Here is a 12,264-nt window from a genome sequence, read left to right on the forward strand (position 1 = left end):
CAGCTTGGGAAAGTTGTTAATCAGCAGCTAATCTTGTGTGTAACCCCATAATTCTATGACGACCCATCATCTAAATGGACACATATTTACAACAAATAAATCCGAATAAAAGTCAAAACGCGGGGGAACGCCCGGGCCACACACTAGTTTGTGGTTTATAAGGTGAGTTGTGAGTTGGGTCATTTGGGTGTTAATACCATGTTAAGGAGTAGTAAATCGGTAATACAAAACACAATAAGGTACGGCACACACAACCATTAATTATTTAATTATAAGAAGCTAAAAGTGAAAGGATTAAACATTAATGAAGCATTAATTAATAATAACATGCATCAATCAAGGAAAACTTAATTTTTCCATCATGAAGCCTTAAACTAGCTAACACCATTTTAGAAAACATATTAAAGTTGTATAGTAAACAAGTTTGTATTTCTTATATAAAGCGTATTTTTTGGTAGGTAAGAATAATAAAATACTGGACTTATGTGATACCATGTTAAGTATTTTTACGCTTAATTCACTTTAATTCGAAGCATATGGCAGCTTATAGGGCTGAACCCTGTGAGCTTCAAGTCAGCAATTAACTTGTGTTGGTTATATATTTGGTATACGGTGATAAGTTATAATTAGCGATTACAGTAATACTGAAATGATGTGAAAAAAGGAAAGAGAGTGAGCTGAAAATGTAGGTGAAGTAGAGCTAGAGGCTAGAGGCTAGAGGCTAGAGGCTAGAGGCTAGAGGCTAGAGCAGAACAGAAGAAAAAACAAGTTAAGAAGGAGAACAACAGCAACATGAGCTGCACTGAATTACAAAACCCAATCTTATCATATACTCGATCTCCTATATATGGAGTGTACTATTTAGTATGCGATCAATTAGTATAGTCATGTCAATTTTAAGGGGATCGGATCGATCAGACAGCGAAGATATTTAAATTTATTAGCCAAAGACTTTTGTTTATTATGTATAGTCTGCATCCCATAACTGGATCAACCCAGAGTATCCTGCAGAGTAAGCTAGCTGGGCGCTTTAATTTGGTGGTCCTAAAACTTGTTCGATCACTTTGGACTATATTTTCATCTTTTTTTTTGTGTATTTCACACTTTCTCTCCTTCTCTTTTAGTTGCAACCTTTCTATTTTGTACGGAGTACTATACTGTATGTATGGTCTACCTTCACAGTAGGTTCAGGCTACTCTTGTTGGCCCTAAAACTTGTTAACTTTGGAGTATACTTGCATTTTTTTTGTGTGTTCCATACTATTTCCGTTCTCTTTTAGTTGTAACAACGTTTCCATTTTGTATATTATGTATGTTCTGCACCCATAACTGGATCAACGAGAGTACATATCCTGCAGAGTAAGGTTAATCTAGCTTGCTGCTTTGGTGGTCCTAAAACTCGTTAACTTTGGAGTGCATCTTTTTGTGTATTTCATATATATATAATATATAAATGCTTATATGTGCCATGCATTCATTTCAATCTCTAGCTAGTGTCTTTGTTGTTTGCCTATGTCCTTTTCATTACTTAAACCATGTACATTGGGGCTCTTGGACTGACTTTTCAAGTAGCTCTTTAAGTAGCTCTCCAACAAGAACTATCTATTGGCCAACATTGGGGCTCTTGAGTGGTTCTTGAGGGGCTCTTGAGTAGCTCTTCATGGAGAGCTAATTCAAGGTAGCTCTTGTCCAAAAGCCCTTCAAGAGTTGATTCTTGTTGAAAAGTGGGGAATAACTTTGAAAATTGGATAATAATTTGGTTAAAACACAATTAATTATGGACCACCAAATAGTAAAAGTGATAATGGAGAGCTCATTTGAGTAACCAACCAATGTTGGGTGTTTTTAAGAATGAATTCTTGAGTGTGTTTTGTAGAGAGAGAGGGGAGAGTCCTCCAAAATTTGTTTTAAAGAGCCAACTAATGTACATGCTCTTAGTCCTAACTTCAGTTTCACATCTATCAAGATCGTTGGTTCTAGTTTAATTAGCTAGCTAGCTCGGTCTATCTAATACGAGTACTTCCTCCCTTCCCTTTAATTTGCATGAGTTTGAGTATAACGTACTCTCTTTACTAAACAAGTAAAGAATCATTTACAGATCAAGATGGTGGAGCCAAAAATATTTATTATCGTGGAGGAAATACTGAAAAGAAAACGAATACTTTCTGATGACATGACTTTGATTTAAGATTATGTTTGTTTCACCTTATTTAACTTATTTCACCAAACCTGCATAAGGTCTGTTTGGCACGTTATTTCGAGCGTCTTAATTAAACGATAAGGTGCTGAAATTTTTAAGTGATCACCTAAATGAATAGAGCTGTTTGTCAAGCACCTTAAATAAAATATAAGGTCTTGAAAGTAACTTAAATTGAAACGTTACTTTGAATACCATTTCAATTTAAGATCCTTAAATTTTTCTTGTATTTACCTTTAATATTTTTATTTAAAACAATTATTTTATAAATTTGAGCTCCTTAAACCATTAATTCTACCAAAGAAACTCAGCTAATTATATATCTTATTAGTTTCATAAGTTCATATAAGTTAATTCCATTCATATCCATTTGAATCAAACAGAGTTTGTACCATGTCGTAGAATTTTTCACTATGATGACTAATGGCGCAGCTAGGAATTTTATGGGGGAGCGAAAAAAATGAAACTAAAAATATAACTATATTGAACTTTGTAGTAAAAATGATTTGAACACTTGACCCAAGATTCCACGTGACTTATTAAACCAGAAATAACCATTGACACAATGAGCATTTAGTGATATACTTTTGTATTTATTATTATATATTACTCCCTCCGTCCCATAATTATAGTCCCGCTTGACCAAAAATACGGATTTTAAGAAAAATAGAATATAGTACATGAAAAAGTTGAATAAAATACAAATGATGATTGAGTTGAATGGAAAAATAGAATAAAGTACATGGAAAAGAGAATATAGTACATGAGGAAATAAAATATAGTACATTTGTGGGGTTTTCAATGCATTTTTAATTAATATAGTAAATTGGAAAGTGGAGACCTTAATAGCCAAAATTAGAAATAGGACTATAATTTTAGGACGCCCAATTTAGAAAACAGGACAATAATTTTGGGACGGAGAGAGTAGTTTTTTACCTTGTCTCCGCCTATGATAGGGACGGAATTTGAGCACGTAATTAATGATTTGTCGTCATTCGTTAATGAGATTGATTTATTTTTTATTTTTTTATGTAGAGCTACAACTATATAGTCCGTATTTGGCATTATTTAATTCAACTACTTACAAAGTTACAAACGAACTATATTCTTTGTTGCAATACTCAAAACAAACTATGTAGCTACTAATAATTATTGTTAGCAATTGAGAAAGAATTATTATTGGGGCCATGGCCCACTACAAGAAAAAGTTGATTTTGCGACGGCTTAGATTAGTCGCAAAAGAAGGCAAATCAGTCGCAAAAATGAGATTGCGACTAACCAGCCGTCGCTTGCTGGTACTCGCTAAAACCCTTGTCGCAAAATATGATTTGCGACTACAATCACCGTCGTAAATGGTTTGCGACTAACTCTAACGACTACGGAGCGACTGATAATCTGCTACTATATATCAAAAGTTTGCGACCAAAGAGCAGTCGCAAAATCTTCCAAAAATAATTAAAAAAAAAAGAAATTAACAACTAAATTAGTTGCTAATTTCATGTTAACAAAGAATTCCTATCAAAAGAAATTAAAAAGTATGTAATCTCAAATTATAGAATACTCATAGAAAAATCAGTCATTATAATAATCACACACATACAAAAAATTTCAGGAGTTAATTACAGATCTAATACTTCAATAGGAAAATCAAGGAATTAAATTTACAACCAAAATTACAATGCTTCAACAAAACTTCCAGATCTACTATTTACTAATCAAATAATCAAAGGTTCATTAATAATCTGGTTCTTTTAATATCAAAATTTTAGCTACACTCGTCGGATTACCATTGTGCTTCGATAAAAACGAGGGAAAAGGTTGAAGGTTTAACTTGATAACTAAAGCTTGAAATTTGGTCCGCCTTCTTCAATTTCTTCGTACTTGGGTGCTTCAATTCATCACCGGAGATTCGTTAGTTGTACTTGGATGCTTCAATTCATATCTGAAGATTTGTTATGAGTATCTAGTAAAGATACACGGTGTACTAATTGTAGGAGTAGAGAAGAGTAGTTGTTGGAGTAGAGAGAGAGAGAAAACGGTAGATGGTAGTGGTAGTATGCTAGGGTTTGTCAACTTTTTGCTTATATACTTGGGTTTGGGTAAGTCAGTAAAACAAGAATGAGTTTCTTATTTTTTAATTTTTATTAGTAAGGAAATGGGTGGGGTAGGTTTCGGTAGTTATAGTCGCAAAATAACTCCTACTAAAATGGTTTTGCGACTGAAATGGCGTCGCAGATGTATGGAAGCAGTCGCAAATTTGCGACAACATAGCGACTACAACTTTTGGCGGTCGCAAAAATAAATTTGCGACTGATATTTTATTAGTCGCTAAAAATCAGTCGCTATATCAAGTTTTTCTTGTAGTGGCCCTTGCTAACTTGCTAACCCCCATGAGTATTCGGCCAATGGATCTTAGCTAGGTAGCTAGGGGATCGTAACATGGATATATGTTTTACATGGTGGGATCTAGATCGATAGAGAGGTTTAGGGCAAGTTTTTAAGGATAACTACAACCAACAACTTATTCCATGGTTTCCAACTTTAGAGCCACCAATTGTATCTTTTTATTCTTATGCTCTACTTGGACTGTATATGATGCATGCTTTCAATCTTCATGGAATTGAAGTCGGCAAATAATATATAAATAAATAAATCACCCGCTTTCTTTTAAGGTTATGCATAAGTTTTAAAAAGAATTAAAAAAATATTACATATTTTCTTTTAAGGTTCTGCACAAGTTTAAAAAAAGTAAAAAATTACACATTTTCTTTTAGTGTTATACACAAGTTTAAAAAAGAAAAAGAAAAGTAAGCGTTTTCTTTTAAGGTTATGCACAAGTTTATGGATTATGATAATAGATACATAATCCACTTCGCAATAAGGAGCGTATTAAGAGTGCGTTTTATTCACTTATTTTGCCGAACTTAGTGAGTATTAATATCTTATTTGAATTTATGTGAACTTATTTTAGTTTAGGCAGCCCATATTTTTTCTTGATGGAACTTATCTTATTTGGACAAAAAGTTTCTAAATTTTTATTTTTTTGAAAAGGGAAAATTAATTAGGTGAATACAACATAACCTAACTTGACATGTAATACTGGTGCATTGGTATTATAAAGAAGCGTGTATAATATTGCATTACATTCATAAACAAGGATAAATCATTAATAGTACAAAATATAAAGTTAATTAGAATATATAGTTTATTATTTGGCTCCACAATGCTTTAAATTTATGCAATTAACCTACTTCTTACCTTTACCATTCATTATGTAGATATTGTAAACTTATTATTAATGATATTTTTTCTCCATAAAATATATTTTTTAATTATTCAAGCATGAAGATTTTAACAAAAAGTATATTATATACATATAAATAGTCCATGTCGTATGTTAAGGCCATTCCGAAATTGGCTTTTAAGGTATGTTATGAGGGATATTCTGTGATTGGTTAAGCTAACAGAAGTGATTGCTGAAAAAGAAATAAACTTTAATTTGAGTCATAAGTGTTTAAGTGGAGCTCACAAATGCAATAACGATAATAATAATAGTTAGGCAGTAAAAGGACAGTGGTCCATAAAATTCTTTTTTATCATCAAATAAAGGTAATCATTTTATGTGTGTTAATTTTTGCATGTTTGACACAACTTGTCTTTTTCTCAGATATCTTCTAATAAATCTATGAGAGTATGAGACAACCTTTTTGATCATTTTTATAAAAAAAAAAAAAAAAAATTGGCACAAAAATGGTACATAAATAGTGCGACAATTTTTTTTTAATAAACTCTGAATACATTATCACATTTCTTAGCCTCGACAGTCTTAATTTGTTTGGGGGATAACCTAAGATTTGAAATTTAGCCTCGTTGTTGGAATGTTTGGACATCCAACCCGCACTACAAGAATTTGTATCTTTAACGACAATCTAATTACGACGGGTCAAAAATCCCGTCGCAAAAACCTTTTGCGACGGGGCTAACAACCAAACAATGACGGGAATAACCGTCGCAAATGTCTTTTACGACGGGTTTAAGACGGATTTACGACGGGATTTCTATTAACGACGGCCCCCTTTTATGACGGGTTCGCGACAGGAAATCCCGTCGTTAATCAACGATTATTGGCCTTTCGCGACGGGATTTCCCGTCGTTAATAGTACAATTTCTTGTAGTGCCGTTGATAATGTAAGGTACTTAATTACTTATCTAGTGTTCTATACTGCGGAATATCTTCGTCTGCAAGTGTTGTATACTTTGCAATGTTTGAAAATCTTAACCGTAAAATTTATACTATTACATACGAAGTATATCAAAGCATTATCATTTGGGATTTTGTTATATTCATCTCAATATGTATATTCAAAATATCAACTTTTTAATAATTTTATTTCATAAAAAAATTGATATATTTAATAATCAAATAATGCATTGAAATCTATGCAAATAGTAAATGTAAACAACTTTAAGAAATGTACTCCTTTTGTTTCTTTTTGTTCTTTACGTTTGGTCGTTTACACGTTTATTAACGACTAATTAATTTGCATTGAGATTCCTCTATTTATTTTATTTAAACAAGGAAAATTACGTTTATTTATAATGTTTTCACTCCTATCAAAATTATGATACTGGGAAAATGAGAAAATTTTAATGTCTCAGTAGAAAAGTATGAGAGATTAAATAACCCAGTGAATTTAATTGGTTAAAATAATCATTTGACACAAATTTTGATAAAATATTAAAGCATTTATGTGATTTTATAAAAGAAAATGTAAAGAATATTTTGAGACACCCAAAAAGAAAAATGTAAAGAATAAAAAGAAACGGAGGGCCGGAGTAGCTAGCTAGTACAACAATTATGACTCTCGAGCAACCTTAAGAGGTTCCTTTAGTGTTTAATGACTTCTCATTAGGTGGTCGATAATCTATCACGACTCACGAGTATGACTTATATTTTCACCTTAATAGGGGCTTTCGAGCCAATGAACAAATTTTGAATGTGCTTGGGTGCCATGGAGAATTAGAGATCGATCGACTTCCCTCGAATATTTGAATTTTACTTGGAAATTCAACCTAGATAACAATATTAATCTCTTATGCTTGATTGGCAACCTTCATCTAAGGGAGTTGATATCATATTGTTCTAGTAACAAAAATATATTGTCTATACATGACTTTTTATGGTGTACGTACGTCCAACTATACTCGTATCTTGTACTTCCTCCGTTTCAAAAAGATCTTTACACTTATTATTTGCACGGACTCCGGTGTAATGTTCGATCGTTAATATATCCAATTTTGTATGGAAAAAAATTATAAAAAGTTAATATTCTCAAAATGAATAACGAGACCAATCTAACAAGATATTACATGTAACATTTTGATGTATATAATAGTGGAAATTTACGGTCAAAGTTTTCATACTTTGAATACATTTTCCAAAGCGTAAAAAAACTTTTTGAAACGGAGGTAGGGGTTTTAATTTCGCTAAAAACGCGCGCGTAATAATGGTAAAAGGACAATTATACTATGTAAAACAAGTCACTACCCCTTCCCCATTCACACCTCCCCTTGAATCGTTTCCTTGTTGCCTGGATTATCCGAATACTGCCACCGAATTCAAAAAGGAATTTAAGTAACAAGGCTGGCCCGCAAATGGTGATCATGTTCATTCCATGGGGGTTTCAAATTGCCGGTATGAGATTTGATATAGAAAATTTTGAGTAATTGGATTTGATTTCCATGAATTTCTTAGGAACTTCCCTCCAATTTTATCTTGAAATTTAACCATGTCATAGTACAAAATTCACTATAAGTAAAAGCAACAATTAATTAGGAACGGAAAGAGTACGTACTATAGTATCATAAGGAGAACAAACTTTGAATCACAATAACCATGTGAATTACTTACTTCATTCCGCATACTTAGCATATTAATGAAAAGATAATGTGACTAAACATCATATGATATATATTGAATAATAACCCACACAAAAACAGCTTGAATTTAGAGTAGTAAAATACAGTTTACTCTTCTTAATTAGATCCACTTAGTATGGTCGATCGATCTTCATGTACGTACTTTGTGAGAACGTACACGAAATGTATCACTCTTGAGTACTTTGGTATACACAGCCTTGGACCATCAATTGTTTAGTAAAGCAGTTGTCCTTGGCATTAGATGCTTTTGCGAGCCCTAAAATCACCATCAACAAATAAAGATCGAGTTTTGGTTAGATATACTCAAAGTATTCACTCCAAAATGAAAAACTCGAACAAATTAGTAGAATTAATTACCAATATTCAACCATAAAAAAGACTACAAAATATCATGTAACTAAACATTTGTGATTGATTCTCAACTTAATTTACATAGGCTAGCAAAACCAATCTTATACTATAAGTTGTACGCCGGCCCTCCGTCCTAGAGTACTTGCAACAGTTTGATTACGATGTTCATACATTAACTTCCACTATATTTTTTCTATTGATTTATAAAATCAAATGTTATTGTGTAATATGTTGTTGGATTAGTAATTCCAAGGTGTTGTCAAGAAAAAATCAACCCACTTAATCAAATTTGATGAAAGAATGATAAAATCAAGGACTACTAATTAAGTTTGGGAAGTAAAGACTTGATGTAAATTACCTCATCTAGCTTGGCTTGATTATTATTGGTCTCCAGCATGAGCCCAAAATGAATGTGAGGGAAATGTGCCCACTGTATATACAAAGAAAATTGAGCAAATTTGTTAGTGTTATCAAAAGTTTATTTCACTACTATAAACAATGGAATAGAGAACCATTGAAATAAACTTTATAGGTCGTCTTAGGATCGTTTTTCTGGTAAGTGATATATATAATGGTTAAATGAGGCATTTTATATACATAGTTGGAACATCCAAAACTTAATACTTGGAACACTTTTTACATATTACTCCAATTTGTATGTTTAATATATTTGTGGTAGATTAACGTTCAAAGTCCGATCTCTTACTAGTTTCACAACTTATTCAATCCTAGTTGATAGAATATCATTTTTATTTTATTTCATTTTGCAGCGAAGGGGCTAGACCCCTAAAAAGCTAGTACAAAAATTAAACGACATAATATTACATGTGATGGAGTAGAAGATATCAATTAGGATAACCACGGTATCCTCAATACAACGGACAATAAGAAATGAAGATGTACACACACAAAAAGCAGGTTGGTTATACAAGTAAATTGAAAAAATTGTATGTCGTACAACTCACATTTTTGGCAGCAGTACTGAATGCTTCCCTGTGACTAATATCAGGATTATTAGCCTTGATCCGCTGAATTTCCTCCCTGCACATACATTTTCATAAATTACAAATACTTTTCCCGATAAAAAATCCTACATTTGATTTTTCAGATAAATAGATATAATTAAGCACGTATAATTAGCGAAAAAGGGACGCGTTTAATTACTTGATGAACTGGTTATAAGCAGATGGTACGCGTTGCCTCTTCTCGGGTGCTAAATTAATATAGGAACACAAAAACATATAACACCAATGAGGAACATTATGGAACGAATGGAGTAATTAAGAAAAACTAATTACAAGTTAGTTGTATAAAAATTGAATTAATTAAGGAGGGATCTTACGGCGATTAATGATCCTTTCCTCGGCTAAATGGTTGTTTAATGGAGGTGAAATTCGCATAGTTGTTGCTGCCTTGTGGTTGTAGTTGCACTTGGATGACGATGACCCCAAATTGTCAATCCTATATTCTCCCATATTACCATTGTTTGGTGCCTATCATTAAGTTATAAAGAAAAAGAAAATCAGAAAAACGGAAAATTAAATTAATAGCACCCAATATAAACATGATTTACATATGCCTTTTACTTATAATTCTTGTCCCTATGTAGAGTGACCGCTTTAAGGTGTGTTTTTATTAGTGAGTACATAAATTAGGCATTTGGGTAATACCACATTGATATCTTCGACATTTAAAGCAAGGAGAGAGACTTAAACAAAGTACTCCGATCCTTATGTTTCTAAATATTTGCCTCATTTGATTTATTACGGTTTTCAATATACGTCTTAAACCGTAAATATGTCGCTAATAAAATTAGCATAAGAATTATACGAAGTACTCCGTAAAATGTGATTTTTTGTAAAATTAAACTCTACATTGAAGCGAGGGATGAAGGGGGCAGTCAAAGTAGCATAAACTCCTTTATTGGAGTACTAGCTAGCTTAAGTATGTAGATTGTAGAGTGTGCTATAGTCTGTAGCCTACAAAGAAAAAAAACACCTGCAGGATCTAACAAAAATTGCCAATCAAATCAACCAAAAGTTCTTTACCTATTCATACAAATCCCAACAGACCTACACTTCCCCCAAACAATTTATTTTTATAAAATAAAAATTAATTAATTCACCCCCTCCCCCCCAAAAAAAAAACTAAATTAAAAAATAATTAAGATTCATTTTAAACATGTGTTTTTTCTTGACAAAAATATATGATTAACAAAAAGTCATATGATACCTGTAATTTGAAAAATGTTTTAATTACAATATTAAGTTGAAAACCCTAATTCACACCTGGTGGAAGTTTTGTTGGTGGTGTTGCTGCCAGGAGGATGTGAGAGATTGGAAGGCCGCAGCCATGTTAACGGACCATAGGTTGGTGCAGTGCCCGCATCGGACCGTAACTATATCGAACAAGTTGTTGCATGGCACACTCACCTGTTTAATGTAAACACATGATCCATTAATGACAAGAAATAAATAAATCATAATCATATTGTTTTTCGCCGTCGAAATAAATTAAAAATTTGAGATAATCCATTATCATTTTTTGCAAAACAAAAAATACTCCGTATAATACAGTATTACCCTGAATTGTTAAACCTAGGGCACATTTTGAAACCATAAAACAAAACTTTTTAGAGTGATTAGGGTAGAAGAAAAGACCCAGAATTTAAGCTTAAAAAATGACTACAACACTAATCTTATCATTGTAGTAACATCTAAAGTGAGACTTTTCTTTGACTGTAAAAGACGAAGAAGAAATCAAAAGAAAGATGGAGACTTAACAATTTTGCCGTACAATTATTTTATATATAAAAGAAATTAATAAAAATCCATCTTAAAAAGCATTAAAACCCAAATCTAATTCAAACATAAAGTATTAAAAAAAAAGGTAAAATTAATTTTAAAAATCAGAAAAAATAGTAGAAATGGGAAGAATTGAAAATGATCGAAAAAGATGATAATTAAGCAATATATTATGAAACGGAGGTAGTAGTGGTATTAACCGCAAGAACGATATTGCAGAAGTTGCAAGGGATATAGCAAAGTTGTTCAGATGATGGAACAGCAGCAGCAGCTTGATCTACACAGCTTGACATCTTCTCTTTCTTTCTTTCTTCTTTTTTTTTTTGTCTTTTCGATTCGAAATGAGTGAACTCGGACACGGAAAGGATAAAATAAAACTTGAGAAGAAGAAACACTAGAACAAGTGAAGGAAGCAAGGTAGGTTATATATGTGTATATATATATATTCTCTTTTTTGTGGAGGTATAAATCCAACAGTAAAATTACTCTGCCCTTGTTGTATTTATAATATCAGAAATTCTCTGAATAAATAAAGGGGGGAGAAATATAGCCCGGAAGATGAGGAAGAGAGAGAAGAGGGAGAAAGGGAGAGATAGGAAATGAGAATGACTAGCTTAAGGTAGGGGAAGGGATAATAATGGTAAAACAACTTCAATTATTTCTATAAAAGATGAGAAACAAAAATAATATTAAAAGTTTTTATTTTTTATAATTGAATTAAAGTATATAAAAAATTATAAATAAATGAAAGGAAAGGAAAGAAGTGGTGTTGATTGTTGAAGGCTAGGAACAAGAAATTGGTGGGGTCAAGAAAAGAATTCTTTTAAGATTTTGGATCTTGCTCCGGTTTTTTTTTTTTTTTTTTTTAATAATTGCACCATTTTCGATTTTACGTTAGGTAATGAATTTTTAGTGGGTAAAAAAATTCACATTACGTAACCAACGCCTATCACAGTCTCTTGGGTTAGCCAAC

General features: G+C 32.1%; 1 protein-coding gene across 1 annotated transcript; it reads right to left on the minus strand.

Moving 5' to 3' along the window:
• Positions 1 to 8,006: 8,006 nt before the first annotated feature.
• Positions 8,007 to 11,923, minus strand: LOC110796835 (axial regulator YABBY 5). Its single transcript, XM_022001925.2, has 7 exons — positions 11,492 to 11,923; positions 10,776 to 10,919; positions 9,830 to 9,980; positions 9,652 to 9,700; positions 9,453 to 9,528; positions 8,846 to 8,917; positions 8,007 to 8,392 (listed from the first exon to the last, which is right to left on the minus strand). Exons 1-7 carry the CDS (start codon positions 11,582 to 11,584, stop codon positions 8,342 to 8,344), a joined length of 636 nt encoding a protein of 211 aa, XP_021857617.1. The 5' UTR covers positions 11,585 to 11,923; the 3' UTR covers positions 8,007 to 8,341.
• Between the last annotated feature and the right edge of the window lie 341 nt (positions 11,924 to 12,264).

Source organism: Spinacia oleracea, chromosome 2, assembly GCF_020520425.1.
Source record: "Spinacia oleracea cultivar Varoflay chromosome 2, BTI_SOV_V1, whole genome shotgun sequence".
NCBI classification, from domain to species: Eukaryota; Viridiplantae; Streptophyta; class Magnoliopsida; order Caryophyllales; family Amaranthaceae; genus Spinacia; species Spinacia oleracea.

Excerpts from the sequence above, each read along its gene's own strand:
- LOC110796835 (XM_022001925.2), bottom strand. The coding sequence starts at position 11,584 with ATGTCAAGCTGTGTAGATCAAGCTGCTGCTGCTGTTCCATCATCTGAA. Across the intron at positions 9,701-9,829 it reads GGAAAGGATCATTAATCGCC|CACCCGAGAAGAGGCAACGC; the intron begins GTAAGATCCCTC and ends ATATTAATTTAG. Across the intron at positions 9,529-9,651 it reads GCTTATAACCAGTTCATCAA|GGAGGAAATTCAGCGGATCA; the intron begins GTAATTAAACGC and ends ATGTATGTGCAG.